The 21,472-nt window shown below is 44.8% G+C and overlaps 1 protein-coding gene across 2 annotated transcripts in view; it reads right to left on the bottom strand.

The window, feature by feature from the left end:
• PLCB1 (phospholipase C beta 1) overlaps positions 1-21,472 on the bottom strand; it is a 334,613-nt gene that overhangs the window by 228,500 nt on the left and 84,641 nt on the right. For both annotated transcript variants that reach the window (XM_039389844.1, XM_039389845.1), the window contains exon 3: positions 14,176-14,244. In XM_039389844.1, the coding sequence (XP_039245778.1) occupies positions 14,176-14,244 (69 nt within the window). The remainder of the gene's footprint in view (positions 1-14,175; positions 14,245-21,472) is intronic.

Genomic DNA, 21,472 nt, shown 5'->3' with positions numbered 1-21,472 from the left:
GACAACAAGTATAAACTGCTGGGGCGGGTGTAGCTGCACCAGGGAACGTTCAGGTTGGACTTCAGAAGGAATTTCTTCATGGAAAGGGGTGTTTAAACATTGGAATGGACTGGCCAGGGAGGTGGTGGAGTCCCCATCCCTGGAGGTGCTTAAGGAATGACTGGACGTGGCACTCAGTGCTCTGGGCTGGGTGACAAGGCGGGGATGGGTCACAGGTTGGACTCGGTGCTCTTGGAGTTCTTCTCCAACCTAAATGATTCTGTGAGTGTGAAACAATCCAACATCAACTGAAATCCATAACTGAAGGTGCTTCACACGGCACTTCAAACCCCTTCAAAGTAGCAACTGTTTGGATTCTAGCGAGGAGTTAAGTAAATACAGATGTAGAAAATAAACACATCAATGCAATAAAACTGTACCAACGTTATTAAATGCTGCTTATTGGACTTTTTCCTGGCTTAGCTATTTCCCAATAAAAACTAAACAGCTGCTGAGATTGCACAAGGAGCTCTTTGCCTCCACATCTCTCATCCCAACTACGACCTGCCTTTCTGTTCTAAAGGAAAAGTGGCCTCATCTTTCCCAAGACAGCCCAGGGAGCTGCCTCCCGGGGCTCCCTGACAGCACAGCTCTGCGTCAGGCCCTGCTGCCGCTGCTCTCACGTGTGTCACCTCCCCTGGCTCCCAGTCATCCCAATTTAATGTCCTTTCCTTAGGCCTTGGCTGTCTCTCCAAGATAATTGCAGTCAGATGCTGGTGTGATCACCACCCATCTCTTCTCTCCAGGAGAAAAAAGTCACTTATAACAGACGACAGGCCCATTGAAAAAATAAACAAAACCATTTCCCACATTTCTGAAGATTTTAGGCAGTACAGTTCATGCTTTGAACAGCACTCCTGTCTGTAATATATCTATAAACAAAAACAGAAAAAGATTTGAAGCTAGAAATAGAAAATATTGAGGTTGGACCAGACGAGCCACTTTGGTCCCTTCCAATCTTACCCAATCTGTGACTTTTTTAAACTTGAAAAAAAAAAAATCTATTTGTTTTAACAGAAAACTGTCTCCAGTCCAGCAAAATGCAGATGACTTCCGCTGATATCAACCATTTCAAATGAGAAAGTAAACAGAAATATTTGGAACAGGTTTATATTAAGTTTAAATAGCTATCACTTCACTTCTAAAATATGGATTTATTTTTTTTTTCCTTCAAGTCTCCCTTCTGATGCTGTTTGTTAAAAACACTCATCGGAATTTTTTTGTCTCATTCCAGCCTCGTGCTTAAGAAACAAAACTTATTTTATGCTTGTTAAAAGGCAAGTTTTAATGAAGCCCACGATATAAATATATATATACACAAACGAGTCAGAACACACACACCCAGCTATGGAGCAACCCAAACAAACGCGGCTGAATTAACCAGCCTGTGTGTGCCCAGACCAAACTCTGCCCTCCCCGCCCGGGCTCTGCAGAGGAATTCAGCCCCCAGCCAGCTGCTGCCCACATCACTCACGGCTGCATCTCAAGAAGGCTCCTCCAGCACAATGAGCCAGCCCATTTCTTTCCCGGCCACGGTGCTAAAATATTAGCACTTTTGTTCTGAGTTGGTTCGTTATTTTCTCTTTCACACACACAGGCCATGACCAGTCAGCCTGGGGTTTTTTTTTGCAGTGTGACAACGGGTTTTTGGGGTTTTTTTTTGTCTATCCACTAATCAGCCTTGAGAGCAACTTGGGAAAGAGAGATCCTGGACATGCAGAGCTCACTGAAGTTGGCTGTTCGAGCTAAGAATTGATTATTTGAAGCCAAATTAAAAGGAAGCCAATCAACTCCCTCGGGGTGATCGGGATTTTGGAGAAGCCTGCTGCACATCTCAAGAATAAATAACTGAAATACAGTTTTTTATGCTTTTATTTTTTCCATCCCTTCCCTTCGGTGATTTGCCTGTTGATTGCCTTTTCATTTCCCACAGACATTTCTGAGCCTTCGACTTCCTAAACCCAAACCAAATCAATGCTGCCCCCCCAAACTGCAATCATACACTGATGTGAGAGTAAAGAACCGAGGGCAGTACACCAACCTTACCCTTCTGCTGCCTCTGCTCACAGGCCCAGCCAGAAAAGCATTTATTTCTTTATTTCACTGGGGGGGTGGGCTCACTTCTCCATCGAGGAAACTGGAAAACACGTGACCCACTGATAAGTATCCTATAAATAGAGTTTGGCTTTGCCCCAGGACTCTGATTTGCAGCAATTGATGTAAATAGGCTCTGGTTTTAAAGCCTGTGACAAACAATACTCTCGGTTGCACAAACAACTGTCTGCATGGCACGAAATCCACTCCTCGGCTCCCTCTCTGCAAACCTGGGCACGTGGATTCCCAGGAGGGCTCGGGCTGAGTGCCCTTGGCTTTCCTGTGTGTGCTGAAACCACAGAACCCCTGTCACGGCGGGCCCCGGCCCGGGGCGTTGCAATTCCCGAGCCAAACCCCCTGGAGAAAGGCAGAGAAAAACATGCACTTCTTAACTTCTCTATTTCCAGCTCCCTTATTTTCAGCAGGTGCACAAACTGTGCTCCATTCAGCTGGCCAGACTTCATGTAATTCAATTCTGGGCTCCCAGGAGCACCCAAGGGGAAAGGGAAAACCATCCATCTGCATCTACAGCAGGGTTCACTGCTTTCATGCAAATAAAAACATCTCTCCTCACCTTTCCCCCTAGTTTATAAGCACAGCAGAATTCTAAGTATCTCCCTAATATTTAACAGCAACTGAAATAACTTCATAGCGAATAGTTTTAAATCACATTTGACATTCGTTCAAAAACCTGCATTTTTCCTTACACTCCAAATAATCTTGCAAATAGTTTTGGGTTTATCATCAGGATAAACTTCATGAGTAACAGGCACAGTTACCACTGCTGACAACACTTCTACAGTCTCATCACTCTGCTTAATTCCAGGCTACTTAATATAGAAATCCCTTCAAGTGATGCTTTCTCTCCCAGTTCCCCTGTTCTGGGATCACACCTTTCCTGGGTCTGCAAAACAAATCCTTGGTCACTACAGGGTGTCTTCCAACAAGACTTCTGGAGCATATTCCCAAATGCTTGGATGAGTCAGGCTCCAAACCCAGAAAGGGCAGCAATAAGTTTCCTTTACATGGGGTGTGTAAATCCAGCTTAGAGAATTCTGTATCCAAAGCAATGGGTTTCTTTTAATTACATAATCTGCAAGTGTCACATGCAAACACTTTAACTGGCAATATCAAGTGATTGTGCTTGCAGAGAACAAGACATTTTAAATATAAACCAAAGGGAAAAGCCAAGCATCATCAAAATATGAGCAGACCTAAGCACAGCTTTCAAATTCTCAGCTTGCAAATTCTCCTTTTTTATCATGTAAGCAGCAGTTAAATAACCTCACTTCTCCTCCCACCGCTTGCAACTCTCCTGACTCCAGAATTATGCAAAAAAAAGAGGCTAAAAAATCAGTTCCCACAACTGAAGTAGTGCAATAAACTTGCCAGTGTCTTAAAAACGAGCTAGATCATAATCAGTGTGGCCTACAAGCACTTACAGGAGCAACAATTCCTTGGAAACAGGCACAGGTGTCACCACTTGGAGCACAGGGGGAAAGAGGATGGAAGGACTGAGGTGCCAGTTATGAGGACTTGCAACCAAGGACATCACAGAGTGGTTCTGGTTGGAAGGAGCCTCAGAGATGATCCTGCTGCAATCCAAGCCCTCTGCCCTGGGCAGGGACACCTTCCCTGATCGGGTTGCTCAGAGCTTTCCCCCTCAAACTGCCAAATAACCATTTTGGGGGTTGGAATGCCGTACCAAAAACGTCCTGCAGAAAACCAGCCCGTGTTGGTTTTGCTCTTTAAAGGCTCAAGGCGGTCTGGCCCAAAATCCTGCTGCCCTTGGAGGGCTGGAATTTTCTCCAACCTCTCCATCAACTACCCACACACACAGGTAAGCCATTCACGCAGAGGCTTTAGTTTATCCGAGTTCAGCTTTGTCTTTTTTTAAGCATTTTAACAACCTGCAAATTGCCGCCATTATTTCCCAGATTAATGCGGATGCTTTTCCCTTTGTGCGGTGACCTCGCCTGGCACCGCTGCTCTGCCGCTGCCACTTCATTAGCGAACACCGTTTGGAGGCCATTTACACTAAACTTTGCCAACTCCAGCACACAATTTCTCACATTGACTACTCTAAATGTATTTCATTAATCTTGGAGGAAGGAGGTTCACTCTGAGCAGCAATAAGAACAAAAAATTCCTTTAAAAATAATCCAGTTCTTTACCACTTGCAATAAACTACTTTTAACACTGCCTTAGGGCCAGGACAGGACATAAATTTCTCGAAAGGAAAAAAAAAAAAAATCCAAATTCAAACAACCCAGGTTATGATGTATTAGTGTTTGCAAGTTGTACTCACACTTGTTTTGGGATTCCTCCTGGAAATAATAAGGAAAAGACATTTTTTTAATGGGTTTTGTGGTAATTAACCAGCATTGGAAGTGTAGTATCTGGAAATCAGTCACCCTTGATGGGAATAATCCCAGATGTAGAGGCAGTGCACGACAGGGAGGGAAAATATCAGCTACCAACTAGGCTTGACTCTTAAATCACACCTTTGCCAGTTCATTCTAATTCCAAAAAACAACAAAGAAACTGGATACTGCAAAACATCACAGCCAAGAACTCCCTGACAGCTCCCAGCCAAGGGGATTTCTTCTCCAAAGTAAGGGAACTGGGTGTTTATCCAAACTCCCCAATGTAACTCAGAAGCTCACAAACCTGAACCACACGGAATATGTCTTTAAAAGAGGAAAAAACCTGCATTCTAATAGATTGCTGCACTTAACAGACAGCAACTTAACAAACAACTCTGTTGTTTGGCAACTCAGGACCGTTGTACCAACTAAAACCAGAGCTGAACCTCAGGGTAAGATCAGCACTGAGTCATCCCTTTTTGCACACTCTCTCTCTAGGACACTCCACAATCCCAGAGCACTGGCATGTTGACATTTTAGGCTGGTCACTAATTCAATCTACACTTCAGGGGTATGAAGGTAAGTTCATACTCCGGATGGGCTAAGTCTGGGAAATGTTTAATTCACCTACTCGCTTACACATCCCCTAAAATGATTTCTGTTCCACAGGAATGACACACAGATCCACGAGGGGGATTTCTCAGTGGATCAACTCTCCCAAAGGAATGAAGATCTGACTTTTGCCATCTAAAGCCAAACCACGAAGGATATTGGACACCTACAGTGCTAATAACCACAGAAAAGAAGAGCCACACGCAGAAAACAGCCCCTGTTTCTATCAATACTCAGTGCTGGTGCAGATCAGCCACGCCGGGGAGGGGATGTGCAACTGTTACTCCTTCAATTAGCGGTGGAAAGGCTTCTCCTCGGAAAGAATCTATCCATGAGGCACTTGGCAGCGAGAAAACCTTGCTAATTCATGGATCACTGTGTATCAGCCATAACACACGGCATTTTTCACCAGGAATGTGCTGCACTTTGGTCCTGGGAATCACTAGGGGCTGAAAAATGCACGAGGCAAACTCTTAGCCCTCAGAAAATGTGCCCCCAGCTCCGGCACGAAGAGAACTGGGGAGTGTCCCTGTGCCATCCATTTCGCAGGAACATCCCTGTGGATGGCTCATTACCAGCCCAGGAGTGGAACTGCTCCCCAGCCCACACTTTTGTTTGTTTTAACAAAACTGGAAGGCCACGGGAGCTGAGAAAGCCACAGACAGGCAGCTCACACTCAATACAGCTGGTCAAGTTTTTTGTTATCACCACCAAATACTACCCAGGATTTGTTTAAAAACGAAGGATTTGTACACCTCACTTGGTAGCATAATCCTGTTTCTAATTAAATAGGAAGGGAGTTAGGTTTGTTTTCAGAAATATCCTACTGTATTAAAAAGAGACCCCAAACCATTTGGATACACTTGTCTCTGCTTTTGTATCTACTTTATATCCACGGGAGATAAAGCAAAAGAAACCAGGCTCGGTTCTGCCTGATGCCTTGGAAAAATGGTAACACGGATTTAACCTGAATATACTGATATCACACTGGAACACTCCTAGTTTCTTGCTGCTTTACAATTCATATGCACCCCTGGCTATTTCCATTTGCTCTCCTGATCTGTAACTGGCTCTTGGAAGTCCTGCTTTCACATCCCTAATAAAATGTTTCCCTGGGACCCGAGGCTGAGGAACACTCCTACCATGGGCATCCTGTCCCTGGTGCAGCTGAGGTGTCCAACACGCCTGGGAACACACCCACCCACCCCAAAAAGCCACGGTGATGGAACAAGGATTACTTATGGCAAGGCTGTAATTATTTCCTGATCAAAGTTGAAGCCTGGAGAGCCAAATTTCTTCCCATCATTTTTTTTCTTAGCCAGCTGTACTGGACAGAGCACAAGTGGGATTAATAAACATTAGGTGGATGTGTAGTTTTACAGCCAAGTGTGCTCAGCTGTGAGACAGGGAAGGTGCTAATCTAATACGGAAAAATAACAACTTTGAAGCTGGAAGCTGCTCTAATGGAGCTAAAGCTTAAATAATGTGGACATTAAAGGAAACTTTTTAACAGCTCCTCTAAATCTCAAAACCAAGTAGCTTGAGTTACAAGTCCTGACCAAAGACAGCTGAGCAGGGGAGCATTTTCACCTGGCATCTCTGTGATCCAGGGATACTCAGGATCTACCCCTGATCCTCTTCCCAGTGCTCTTTTTCCCCAGCCTAAATGGTTTTGCTGGTCCCACAAGAACGAGCCATTTATATGCCGATGGTAACGAGCCTATCAAACCTTTGCAACTAATTAAAACCTACCAGCTTTCCTCAGGCAGCTAGTTAACAAGGGATGTAATAAAAAAATCACCAAGCTGGATTTCAATAAACCAGGAAAATTTAAATCATTTGTTCTAAGCAGTTGCAAAAAAATGCATCTGCTGTGGTATTTTCACTTGAGCCTGTTGGTTTTGCATTTGAAGCTTGAGGGTACTGCACTACCAGCAGATCTCTAAAATATATACTTTAATATTTATGCTAAAATATACACTAATATATGAAATATATACTTTAATATTTATGAAATATTTCTAGATGGAGATTACAACACCAAAGGAAAGACCAGTTATTTAGTACCTTTACATTTTCCCATGAAAAAAATTGAAATTCTCTGAGTGTTCATGACACAGACAACGTAGCATTCCTTCTTTTTAGGAATAGAAATATCTGATTTATTAGTTTTTGCATTAGTGTTGCACTTGGAGCACTGTTGATGAAACAGCACTGATACTGGAGCAACACTGAAAAAAAAGGGTTGTACTTTCCCAAAATTTTATGATCTTAGTGCAAGTCAAGAGGTGGATGTGAACACACAGGGGGTGCAAGGTACCAAACAGATATTATTAGACAGTGATAGGCAATATTAACACCTCAGCATTGCTAATAACACCCCCAAAATAACATTATATCATCCTCACAATTCTTAATTTTTGTGCCAAGCTAGACCAGCGTGGAGGGAATTCCAAAGAACTCTGCTATGGCAGGAAACATCACCACAGCACCCAAGTTCCCACCTGCAGGAGGCACAGCTCAGTGAAGTGCTGAGTCCCTGCCCTCCAGTGTGCTGCTCACAGGAATGGCCTGTGGATGGACTTAATACAGTTTTGGAGTATTATACTGTCTCTGTCAATCTCTCTTTGAAATCACACAAAAAGTCACACCAGAGGAGACAAAGTGGGAAAAAAATAAATGTGTGCGCGTGTGCAGGTTTATTCAGCAGCAGCATTTGAAGCACAGCTTTACTGATGCTCTCTGGTGTCCTCAGCAACTCAAATACCACATATTTAATTGGGGAGCGCCCACCTTTTGCAATTTAAATGTCAGGTTTGGAAAATCACAGTTGGAAAACGCCTTCTGTGCTTCTTAAAGCAGGGAATTTCTCCTTGCACGCTTTGCACCGAGAACTTGGGCGAACAGAAAGGAGACGCAGGGTTTATAAATATAACACAGGGAAAGCATGAAGCCAACCAGCACGGAGAGCTCACTGCAACTGTCAGCCAGCAGGGAAAAAAAAAAAATAATTGCATCTTTCTGGCAATGATTCATAGTGAAAGCCTTTGAAAAAAACCCTGTGCTTTCTGCCCTGAACGTTGGTAAATAGTGACTCCGATGAACTGCCCAGAGATTAAAGTTACCTGAGGGATGACTCCTCTGGAAAGGTCCCAGCTCCCTCAGTGTTAAGGGGTTGTAAATAAAATCACCAATTTGGGCCATCCTGGTAGTGCACAGGGCTGCTGAGCATCTCTGAGGTGTCTCAGCCTCAGGCACGAGCAGCCAAGGGAACAGCACTGCAGGGCAGCCAAGGAATCCCTGCAGGCTGCAAAGCCCACGTGTGGAAAGCTTGAGCTCATCCCCTCGGCTGAACCAGGCAGCGTGTTTGGGACAGGGCTTGTGACCCAGGAGAGCAGGAGGAGAGTGGCCACTGAGCCTCCAGGAAGCCCTGCTTGGCTTCCAGAATATCAGGGATAAGGTTTGTGATGGCAACAGCAACGTCTCTCTAGGTGGTGGAGGAGTGAAGAGCTCCCTGGACAGCAGCACCAACAGCTTCCTCTTCGGAGAGAGACTCTTCCCAAAGAACTTAACTTTCAACAGGTTTAGAAAAGAAAATTAACAACAAAACCCAATCTCAAGCCCCTTGTCTGTGCAGAACCTTGCTTTGACTCCTGAATAAGCCACAGGCCATTACTATGGGAGTGGGGAGACCTTCTTGGAATAAATCCTGCACTGGTGGAGAAAATTTGGAAGAGCAAAAGCTGCTGGGTGTCATTAGGAGCCAGGTCAGCCTGGAGAAGAGGTGATTCCAAGCTGCAGGGAAGTGGGCAGAGAAGGGTAGAGCAAACTAATCCCTCCCCAAGGATGTTCCAAGGCCCACACCCCCCTCACTCTCAGTGAGCACAACTCCCACGCTCTGGGAATTCCAACTACTTGCATCTCCCCAGCTTTACCACGGGACCACTGGCCAAGTACCATCCAAATAACTCAATTTTAACCTTCCTTAATAAAGTAAAACTCGACCTGGAGAACATGTTGATGTAACTTCATCATTATTACAAAAAAAAAAAAAAAAAGGCAGTTATGTAAAAGAACAAACAAGTTTGGGGCGGGTGTTTGTGGCTGTCACTGTTATCCCCAAGGTGGGTGGGAAGAAGGTGAGCTGCGTGCATATTCCATTTTTATTTCCTTTTTGGCAGAAATAGAGCATTGCTTCGGCAGAATTTACATTTGAGTTTCTAATTTAGCACCAAGGTTGTTGAAGGGAAAGCAGCTTGAGCTTATCAGGAGATTAAAAATAACATCAAAAGCAGCGTCTGAGACAGGCAAAGCCCCAGGAGTTGGTGCTGCAAAGGGCAGCAGGTGTGTTGCTCTGCTGTGTGATCCATGTACACAGCTGGCTTTTCCAGGGAATTCACTGACTGGACCAAAAAGTAAAAAAAAAAATTTTTTAAAAAATAAAAATATCTGCCATTTCCCACATGCAGCCTCATCAGGGTAGTCACTAAACACAACATGTGTGTCCCTGCACAGACCTTATGATAAAGAGAAGAAGAATTGGTTGCCTTTCAAATCCTCCAGAAGTGATGGAGGCCTCTTTTGTTCTCTTGATAAAAGAAAAACAAACAACCTGACCATAAAAATCACGGGCTGCCAGCAAAGAGGCAAGTTCAGATACAAGGAGGAAATCAAGTGATTGATTTAGGTTTATTGTGACAGGCTGTAGTCACTGGGCTCATAAATTAGCAATTAGAGCCTAATTCAGAAGCAAATCAACCAAGAGTTCTTTCCTTGTTACCTTTCCTTTTAGTTTCCCAGCCCACCTAGTTCAGGAAATGCTGATTTTCTTCTCTGGATGTGTCAAAACCCAGCAAACCTTCCACAGTAGTTTTTCAGCTACAACTGAGATAGACCCAAAATCATCTCTCTCTACATGAGTATTTCAAGAAAACCCATTAAATAGAGAAAGGTTGGTGATGATATTAATAGTGGGTGGGGTCTTGGCAAATTTCTGACATTCAAACATTGGAATTATTTTTCTCAGTAGAGCTTGGCTTGTCAAAGTGAGAAAAACTGAGGCAGGGGAGCCACGAGCTTTTTTAAAATTGGGGACTGCTCTCTAAACACATTTTGGCATGAGAGCGATTCCATCATTCATAATTTCATCTCCTACAGGTTTCACAGTATATGTTATTTAAAGAAATTCATTTCCTGCTGAATGATTTATGAGGGGGAAACAGGATGCCGAGGGGAAACAAACGCATCAGAAGTTTCCAATCTGAGCATTTGCCATGGGGTTATTTCCTCACCCCTCCTCAACTCATCCTGATATTCCTTCTCCCGAGTAAAAACACTGGCACAGTTGCTTGAAGATTTTAGTTTCCATAGAAACTGTTGTTGGCTAAAGTAAATACAAGATGGTAAGGAGTGTGAATTCCCTCGTCCTGCGAGCTTGCAGCTGCCAAATTTTCACCCCCTGACCATTCCTCAGGATCTGCTGGTGCCTGAGGTTTTTAGCCATGACTCCCTTTAAAGAGCACAGACCCTCTTCTGAGTGGCACTTCCACGATCTGCAGGTGGTATGTGAACATCCAGAGCTATTTCCACGCCTCCTTGTACAACAGCACGTGTTTCTATCATTTTATTTTGCAGCCCTCGACACTGAACTTTACAAGGGAGAAGACATCTCTGGGTCTGCACATCAACACCGGGCTCCAGAGAGGGCTGCCGGGTAACGTGTGAACAAAGGGAAACGAATCCTTGCTTCGGCACAACTCCTGATTTTCACGTTCCTTCAGCATTTCCCATCACAAGCGTGAGCCCTGAGCACCCTGCTGCTGCTGCTGCCCCACGGCTGACACGGCTCCGAGTCCCCGAGAGCAGCACGTGCCACGGCTGCAATTATGGGCAGTCACGTCCTCGGAAGGAAAAATTAACTGCATAATAATCTCCTGCTCTCGAAATGCCTCTTGCTCCCTTTCCTATCTGATTCTAATGCAAACTAAAAGGGCAAGGTCCTGATAATCATTTTATAACTCCATCGCTTCTGTATAATTTCAGTGCATTTTGAATTCGGGCCCTTCCTCCTAACATACACTATTAATGTGGTTTTTCTCATTCTCCTCAGAGCATTACTTTAATTTTTCTTCTCGTGTAGAGAACCTGCTGCAGCGCCCTGTGCTGCCTGAGATTTGCCTTCATTCCAAGGAATGAGCCTTTCCATGTATATTGCATTGAGACAGCAAACTCTGTTACTGCTTCTGAAAATAGCAGCTGAAGGGAGACAGAAGGAGCCGTCCCTGACAACGCGCAAAGAGAAGGTGACGCTGAAGCTTCTCCGAAACACGGGGTCACTCCAGTGCACTGCTGACTGACTTGGGATGGCAGGACAAGCTTTTCATCTCCCAAGCATCAGGTGATCTGGTGCCCACTGTTAGAAACCCAAGTTCCTGTCCACGTGGTAACATTTCATTGCAGCTCCCCAAAGTGTGGGAGCACAGATAACAGATCCCAGTGGCTGATAAGAGCGTGGCCTTGGCTCTGGGACCACGCTCTGCTGCTGGGATATCCTATATATTTGCAGCCAGCTCTTGTGGGTAACTGTCCCTGAGCTCCTCAGGAAGGTCTTTCTTTAGCAGGTGCCTTTCTGAGCTACTCCCTCACCCAGCAGTAGTGCTGGTGTTCTCCTCTTAAGTCTTCAGGGAATGGAAAGAGCAGGAGAGAGCCTTTAGGAGACTCTAATAATCATCACAAACCAGAAACTGGAGGAGGAGATGGGGTTTTGCACTCTGAGTGCCTGCACAGCTGCAGCCCGAGCTCTAACCCTGAGGTGATCTCAGCTCATTCCTCGTGCTACCTTAACGTGACAATTCTGGGATTAAAGCTGCACTTCCGTGTCTTCAAGGGAACCTTTAAGGCTAAACTTTTAGGCTATTCCTAAGAGGGAATGGAGAAAATAACCAGAGCTGCTGGATGAGAAACCCAGAAAGATCCAACAACATGCAAGAACAATCACCAAATATGTGTGCCTGGACTCCTGGAGAAATGCTGTGAAGAGTGAATGTCAACCAACAAGGCTGAAGGAGAAACTGAGAAACCCTTTGTGTTTCTTTCTCTTCTACAGAAATTAGGAAGGTACACTGAATGCAGCGTGAGAACAGGCCGTTTTTTGGTTACTAGGACTGCCTACAGTCCTCTAAAATCATTGCTTGCTGATGGTCCTGTGTAGCAGCACAATGGGTTCTGGAACCTTACTATGGGTGTTGTTAATGAAATTGAGTTTACAGTAAAAATAAAAAGGAAGTGCTCTTTTTTATTTAAGTCGAGGCTTATTTAAGAAGACACTCATTTCTATCCAAAGGCAGCAGTAGATCAGAAATACACTGAATGAGGTTTAAAGAGTCCCATTAACCTAAGTTCTAAATGACAACCCACTGACAAAATCTACTTTTAGCATTCTGAAAGTTTACCCCCACCTGGAAGCAGAGCTGTGGAAAAGAACCTCTGAAAAGCTGGGAACTTGGGCAAGTATCCTCCATGCACAGCCAATATTCCAGGGGTTTTACTAGAAACCTCTGTGCAATCACAAGCTGCTGCTGCTTGACTCCAAGCCAAGCCTTCCTGCTGTTACATTAGTTTTAGATCCTCTGTGGAAGTGACACAAACAGGGTTTCTGTGCCATTCCCTCACCTTGCAGTCGACGCTCCTTTGCTCAGCCCCACAACACGGATCAAAGCAAAACTTCCATGACTGGCCCCAAAACTAGCATTTTTTTTTTTTCTCACCATTGGCAAGATCCCCTCAACAGCCAACCCAGGTGCTGTTTTCCTCCTGCCCACACACAGGTCAATGACAAAGAGCAAACTCATTCACACAGGTGGTGCATTTCACCACCCTAAAGAGCGGGGATTTTCTCATACCCTTCACTTAATGCCACTGCTGTCAAACCTGTAACACACTGTAACAAAAACAGCCTTTATGTAACCCAATAAATAAAAGTCACCAAGGCAATAGCTGTGCATAAATTTTAGCTCAAAACATTTTGTTAGAAGAACACGAATGTCCTCTGTAAAGCGGGGAGCATTTTAAAATAATGTCCTAGACATTGTTAATACTTTATTGCTATTCATCACTGAACCATTAATCATGGTTGCACTCATTTGGTATTAATGTGCACGTCACAAAGTACTTCTGCTGCATTTCAATTATAACTCAGCCTTTAAAATGCTGCCAGCACTACATGGGAAGCTCTGAAAACCAAATGTGAATAGTCTGTTCGGAGATAACTACGAGTGCATTCTGGCACGGAGAGACAACCTTTTGCATTCCCAACTCCTGTCCTCAGGGGGCCGAGGAGCCTGTGGGGCTGTGCCATGTGTGCTTCCTGGGAAGCCACAGCCGTTTTCCTCCCTCGGGATGAGGGGAGAAGAATCATTCCTTAGGGATGTTCGACCACAGCTCAGCAGCAGCAAGGCCACACTCCGAAGGCCCGAAGGAGATTCCTTTTTTCCCCCTATCACTCCTGTGATTCCCTGAGGCACTGTCTTGCTTCTGGAGCTGAGTGCTTTGGTTTTTTCTCTGATGTGTAGTGTCTGTCCAAACAAAAACACCAGAGAGAACTTATATCTACAGCCTCCTGTCTTTAGAGACTGCACAGGAGTGTGCAATGCACCGGGGCAAAGCTGAAGGGAGCTGACATCCTGATCCCTCTGATGGCAGCTTAAAAAGAACCAAATCCTCCTGGCCTCAAGAGGAAAAGAGGGAAATCAGCAGCACAAAATACAACAGGGACCTCAACAAATATCAGCTCCTTGCCACCAGGGAAGCCAAGAACTTGTAAGCATACCTAGATGAACCAGGAATTTTGTTCCCTGGCAGCATTTTCCATACAGAATCCAACAACAAGAGCTCAACAATCCCACACTTCCCATCAGAAACCGTGTTACATGAAGAAAAGGCAAAACACTACTTCTTAGCTAAGGAAATTTTTTTTCTTTTTTAAGTTCTTGCATATCATTCCCCCTTTTTTTTTTTTTACCCAGGTCACCAGTGTAACATGGAAGCACACAGTAAGAATTCCTACCTTGGGAGCTCTGGCATGTTTTCCACATCTGGCATCTTTGACGAGGCTGATATCCAGCAGCTCGGTCTCCTGGAAGGAAAAATTGCAATAGAAATAATTATGACATCATTCCAAGAGCCTCGTTGTGTTATCAGTGTCCCACTTCCCACACCTGGCAGGGATTCTGACTGTCTGCAATGATTCTTGTCCAGACTGGGATCAGCTTCAAGGAGAGCTCTGGGGCACTTAAGTGATTCCAACAGCAACACTATGCAGGTCCCTTTTCATATATAGATTATATAGAAGCCAAGCTGATTTCCTGCCTCACTAAATAGCAGCTGCTGTGCTTTTGTTTTAATCTTTTTAATACAATTTTGGCATTTTAATGCTAGTCACAGTGTGAAAAAGGCATCATTAGAAACAGAGAACCCTGCCTCTGCAACGGAAAACCTCCTTCATTATTGCCAGAACATTTTGAAAAGTGCATATGAAACCCAAGAAGTGCTATATCTACAAAGATAACAGGTTCCAACTATTTCAGTGACTGCTGCTCAGTAACAAACATGTACTTCTGACAAGCATTTCATAGTTCATGAGTTATGGGTTATGCCACTGGAATAAAACTGGCACATAATGACAGCTCCTCTTAGGAAACTCCTGCCCTCCCCTACACACATGTAACATGAAGAACCTCCCTTCCCTGATTTCAGCATTTGCAATGAGGAAGGATGCTGGAGATGGGAGCAAGTGCTATTCCTGGCTGCTGGATCCCTTGGAAGCACTCACATTCCCATGGCACCACTCGTGCTTTGCCGGGAGCAACACCAACTGTCCTGCAAGGGCAGCGAGAGCTCTGACCTGATTTAGCACTACTTGACTGTCTTAAAGCACATCTTAAAACTCTCTGCCTCACTTACACCAGCATTTGGACTAATAACCCGTGTTAGAGTGGCTCAATGACAGACTAAAAATAGCCTGAAATAAGTAATTGCAAATACTGTGTGGGGAATTTGAAATCTCTGTGCTGGACAAAGCCACTGCTCCTTCTCTTTTAAATTAAAAGAAGAAAAGAAAAAAAAAAATAATTCATGGGCATGTTATTTTGCCATTAATTACTTTGGATCCTTATTTTTTCCCCCCCATTTGAAGAGAGAGATCTCTGCACAGCTCTTGCAGACCTTTGTTGTCAGTCAAGATGCAAGCTCCACCAAGAGATTTTCACGTGACTGTACATTCACCACATTCTCCTCTGTTCCCCACAGCAATCCCAATTCCCTGCTATTCTAGTATTTCCTGAACTCCATGAGCACCTTTTTCCCCCTCTTCAAGCAGCCTATTGAGGGGAAACTTGCACTTTTGAGATTGTTACTTTTTGTTCTCCCTTGCCCAGAAGAGGACAAGGGTAATGAAACTTGCCGAGATTAGAAAGAAGTATCAGCAGGGTCGTAAAAGGTGATATTTTGTAAACCTCTTTAGCATAAACAATCCAAACTCCACCACTACACATGGCACATGGACACAGGCACTCCTCTGACAGCCCTGGAGCCTCTCATGTGGACAGCTGATCACTGTACCAAAAACTTGCCTACAGCTGTCCCTGTTCCAGCTCAGGAGCACCTCACGGTTTGGGAACCCAATGTTCAAGCCTAGTTTGAAGCTGATCACCTCCAGATCTCAGCTACCTTATTCTCATCCTGCCCCACCACTGGCACCAAGAGTTCAGTGCACCAAAGTCTGCTGGTCTCTCACCACTCAATTAAACAACTGCACAAGAAACACCTAAAAATTGCCGAGGACAGTGAGCCCCGAGTGTCCATCTCCCAGCGTGACCGGTGCCCAGGCCTGGAGGTGGCAACCACCCCCTCAGAGGGAAACAACTGCACTGGTGAGAAAGCAACGCTGATTTTTATCAGCCACAGATCCTTCCCTGGGTTTTACAACAACATTCCCACGTTCTCATCGTTCCTGTCGCGGTAGAATCGATGTCTTGAGTCCCAGCCACGTTTGAGCAGCGCAGTGATGTCTCCATGTGTTTTAATTCAGAAATGTGGCCCGTGCCACACCTCCACCTCCAACAGCCTCACGTGCAGGTAAGGCAGCAGGTGCAGCTCGAAGCAGAGCAATGACACACTGCAGGGCTTATCTTTGAGTCAATCCATGCGGCCATTTAGATCCCGGCAGGAATGAAAGCCATGGAATATGGCAGAGCTAAACGTGGGTCTGTCTCAGAGCAAGAACTAAGGCAGGAAGCAGGGCTTATATTTGCCACAACAAACAACACCCACACTCTGAGGTGGTCTCCAGCCCACTGTGAAATGTTCTACAGAAGCTGCAGGCACATGCAGACCATGTCGTAAAAATCAGATTTCGATGACTGCAAGGACTAAAGAGCCCTAAAAATAAAGGCTTTAACAGCAAACACATGAGGGAAATTAAATATGCTGGAGGAAAACAGATCTTACACAAAGATGCTGAGCCACACACAGTGAGTGTCACAAGGTTTTTTTGGTTTGTTTGTTTTCTTGGTTTGGGGTTTTTTTTAGGGGGAGGGGAGGGTTGGTTTTTGTTGTTGTTGTTGTTGGATTGTTCTGGTATTTTACCTTTTTTTTTTAAAAAAAAAAAAGAAAAGCAAACTGAATTAATAACTTATTTACTTTAAAAAGTACAACTAGACCTCCCATAACACAAACATAAAAAGACCCTTTTAAATGAAATAACACACATTAAGAAGAGACACAAGAAAGGAAAAGGCAATGACCAGCATTCCCAGGGACAGTCAAGGAATCAGAACAACACTGCTCATCTCTGCATCCTCCTGGATGGAGAAGGATGAGGGACAGAGTCGTTTTGGAGTTTTGTCTACTACGTTCAAGCTGCTTTCATGCCACCAAGTCATGTGCAGAAAAGGTGACAGCAGGAGGAGCCAAGATCTGGCAAGGACGGTCTCAGAAGAACAGGGGAAGGGTGGAGTTTGGTGGGGCTGCTTGGACAAGACCAAGCAGATCTTGCCAGGGCTGTGGGAAGGGCCCTGAACATCCCCCTTATGGCCCTCCTGCCCTGCTACCCCTCTGACATAGAAAACAGGGTTTATAATCCTATCCCTAGGGTCCTTTAAATCCCTATTTGACAAGGCCATTTAATGTGGGGGTAATGACGGAAGTCCAACGTCTCAGCCACCATCAGGAATCAGCCAGGAACGGTCCAGCTTCCACATTTGATCCATATGTTCAGGTCTCCAGAAGCAGGAGCCTGACAGGTGCTGCAGCCCCTGCTCTACAATAAGAGGACAAGAGCAGGATCTGCATTCACATAAGTGCCTCTGCAGGCAGCATTTGGTGGGGCTGGCATAAATCAGAATTCCTAATGTGCCATTTCTTAGGAGCTCTTTGGTTTGAAAAAACCTCCTGGAATTCCCTCACACCCCAGGCATTTGCTTTCATCTTTCAAACAACCAATTAAGAGGACAGAGATCACCATTTCCTATTTCCCCACTGCAAACCACGGGCAGATTCCTGTAAAGGAAGAACACACTTGGGTAGTGGCCAGAAAAATGCCCCTTTTCCTGTGCAGCAAAATAGCCCAAGCCCTCCTCCCTCAGAGTCAACTGGAGTTTTGCTAATGACTTCCTCCAGGCAGGCCTGGAGACTGCACTCTGTGCAGGAGGCACGGAAGCCATAGCAACTGGGGGAAAAAAAAACAAAAATAAAAAAATAAATTAAAACCACCAAACCTTCTGCAAGTCCAACTTTGCCCCGTTTAGAGACCTCCAACCACTGCTGTTGGGACTTACTTATCTTGCAATAGAGTTAACATCTCCTAATGCAAGTGGTGGATCCCTCCAGTCATTTATAATACAAAAGTCCAAGAGAAGTGAATTATTAATCCCACCATGTTTGTTTTCAATTAGCAGCTGGGACAGAGATGCATTCATAGAGGGTGCATTGTGCAATCTCACTTTTATGGGTGAGCACACACTCACAAAGGCAAGAGATTGTGCAACCCTCAGTGACTTCTTGAGCGCTTATAATTAGGCCCATCTGAATTTAATATAGTAACACCAATTTATACCAGCTGAGGATCTGGCTCACTTCTATTTTAAACTGCCCAAAATGATGCCAAGTGAGTCAGAGTGTCTTGGGAACTTGCTTGTGACATAACCCCAGCTACAGAGCAGAGTTCCTCATCGATCCCGAGGAGCCACCGGCAGCACGGCGGGCTGGGAGCAGGATCGACCATCCTATAGAATTCCACAGAACTATGTCAAGGAGACCAGGAAAAGTGGGTGTGCATCGCAACACCTGCACGGGTTAGCTGGTCCAGAGAGCCAATGACTTTATATACACCCCTGAGAAAAACAATTCCACTCTGCTTTGAGTGCTCACTGAGGCTGGGAAATCACACGTTGCTCTGTTCAACCTCCGTTTCCACGGCCCTTCGGGCTGGAAAGTCTTTTTTTCCCCAGTGTGCAAAATGTTGCCACGTGCTGCCGGCCACTGTGGAGCACAGCTCCCAGCCCCTGCCAGTTAAGGTCATGCTCTAACTGATGTACAACTAATTAAACTCTGTAAACTCATTTTCCACTCAGCTGCGAGACCTGTGGCTCCTCGTTTCCAATCTGAAGAAGAACCTGTGTGTCTGAAAGCTTACCTAACTCTCCTAAATATACCAGTCAGTCTACTAGAAAGACACAAGACTGCCTTCAAAGGTTGCCTGATACAGTGCTAAGCAAAATAAACTTGGGAAAACCAAGCCAGTTCAGCAAACAAGCACCATTTAATGCTACTGGATGGCAATATCTGGGCAAAGTTTTCAAAGGGAAAAAGCCACTTTGCTGAAACAAACTTCAAACAGAGAGCCAAACAACGGCTTCTACTGGGAATAGTTAATCATAATGAAATGGTTCTTTAATACAGAAATACTCCATTTTATCCTTTTCTGAACATGAAAGCACTGCATATCTCTGGAAGAAAAAAACCGTATGCAGTTGTGTGTTGCTCTTATTTTTATTTTGCATTTTAAAGAGGTTATTTAAAATAAAGCCATGTGACTAATATGCTTACAACGTGTTATAAAGAAAATATTAAGATCAACATTTGAATCTGATGGGGAACAATTACAGAATCACAGAATCAATTAGGTTGGAAAAGACCTCTGAGATCGAGTCCAACCTGTGATCAAACACCACCATGTGAACGAGTTCAAGGCACTCAGTGCCACATCCAGTCTTTCCTTGAACACCTCCAGGGACAGAAACTCCACCACCTCCATGGGCAGCCCCTTCCAATACCTAATCACCCTTTCTGTGAAGAATTATGAAGAAATTACAAGTTATGCTTAAGAAGTGTCTGGCACTGTAGGTTCAGAGCAAATCCATACGCAAACTCCGCAATTTGCAGCCATTTATGGAATACACCTCATGCAGGTTTCGGAGATTTTGGCAGTGTACTGATCCATCAGCCACACTTGGATTAACTCCAGGATGAAGTTCCCTGCAGTGAGAGTGAACACTCAGTGCCAGTTCAGAAAGGGTGCCCGCACAGCTGGGGGATGTCGTGTGTCATCCCCCTGCTAAAAACATACCTATTTTTCCCCATTACCATTAAGAATAAATTGAATGAAACACAGCAATTTGTCTCCTCTTCCCAAGGGAAAGCCGTGGAGGACTGGTGAGATGGATTTAGCAGAAACCTGCATCAAGAGCTACAAGTAGAAACAGCAAGGCTGTCAATGATTTTAACTGGAGCTGTGCTGTGCTGCTGTGCTCCCCCAAAAGCCCCCTTATGCAATTCACTTGCTGTATCCCACTGGAAAGAGACGGTCCCTGAGGATAGTGTCTCCATGCTTCCTCCTGGCAGCACACAATTCAATTAGCAGGCCTCAAAATCACGGGCTCCGTCAATAAACCAGCAGCAGAGCCACGTGTACATCCTCAAGTCAATGGTAAAACTTTCCTCAACGACAGCAAAGTCTTTTTCTACACACGGGTCTTCACGAGTTCAAAACAATTTGTTACCTTCCCACTCGCTCTTTTCAAGAGCCCATTAAAAATTACATCATTAATGCTAAAAACTCACCCAGCTCCCCAAAGCCACCAGACCTCTTGTAGCTCCTCGCAGGTGCTGCTCTACTCACAGACGGATAAACAGCAACAAGGCACTCAAATAATGGAACAAACGCTCAGGTTAAACTCTTATTTCTGGAGTAGCCATTGAGTTCTTTAAAGAGTCAATTAAACACACAGAATTTTAACTTGGTAAAGTGGCTTCTTAATTCTCTGCCTTCTAAACATCTATTAAAAACCCAATCCCCCCCCCAAAAAAAATCCACCACCGTGGCACATGAAATGAAAAACTGGGTGAGAGGCACAGCTGGTTACTGAGGGATGAGAGACAGAGAACACTCTGCTGCCTCCACTACTTCACTCAAAAATCACTTATTTATCCAGTTCTTCCTTTCTGGTCAATTGTAATACCCAGGCTCAGCCAGGAGTTTTACTTTTAAAAAAACATAGGGTTCTGTTATACCTTGAGAGAGCATGAAGAGAATAATAAGCTACACACTTGTTCCCAAGAGGCAAATAGAGGAACTCGGCAAGAGTTCCAAAGGGCACCACACAATCCAGACAAGGCATTCCAGCACAGAACCCACCCAGCACATACTGATCCACAACACCCAGACAAAATCCAATCCCTCCGGCTTTACCCTACCCAGAACATCAAGAAAAGAGCAGTGCTACAGTCCCCCATGGAGCTGGGGGAGGCACTCCTGCCACTTCTTCTGTTACCTGTGGTGACAAAGACACCCCCCGAGGCAGGGAGTGATGGAGACGGGAGGAAAAACAAACAAACGTGCTCCTCTTACACAGCACAGCAGCTGGGAAAACAAAAAGGGATGGTTTTAAACACTGAGTTGACCCCACAGCTCCCTAGGTCTGGACTAGCATTTCTAACAAACAGGCAAAGCTAAGGGGCTTGATATCACAGGGAATGGTAACTCTTAAAAAAAAAAAAAAATCACTTGAGCAGAATGAGAACAGAAAGACTTCTTACTACCCAAAATGAGTTATCTGCAAATTTGAACCTGAGCTAAGCTTATCAGGTGGTCACTAACTGTTTTTAATTCAAAAAGAGTTGGAGGACCTCAGCGAGGCAAGAACCAGCGCTTATGATTTGACTCAGCTGCTCTGGGAACAAGCTCTGAACGCCTGGCAAGGTTTCCTGGCACTTCAAGAAGAACCTGCAAGCAAATTTACCTGACATTCCTACTGAAAGCCCTTACAGGAAGCGCTCCTATGGAAGAGTAAGCCCCAAACTGAAAA

Source organism: Pipra filicauda, unplaced genomic scaffold (assembly GCF_003945595.2).
Source record: "Pipra filicauda isolate LSUMZ 115617 unplaced genomic scaffold, ASM394559v2 scaffold77_size3566232_pilon, whole genome shotgun sequence".
NCBI classification, from domain to species: Eukaryota; Metazoa; Chordata; class Aves; order Passeriformes; family Pipridae; genus Pipra; species Pipra filicauda.
Note: the sequence above shows the minus strand (reverse complement) of the source record. Positions and strands in the feature narration are given on the sequence as shown.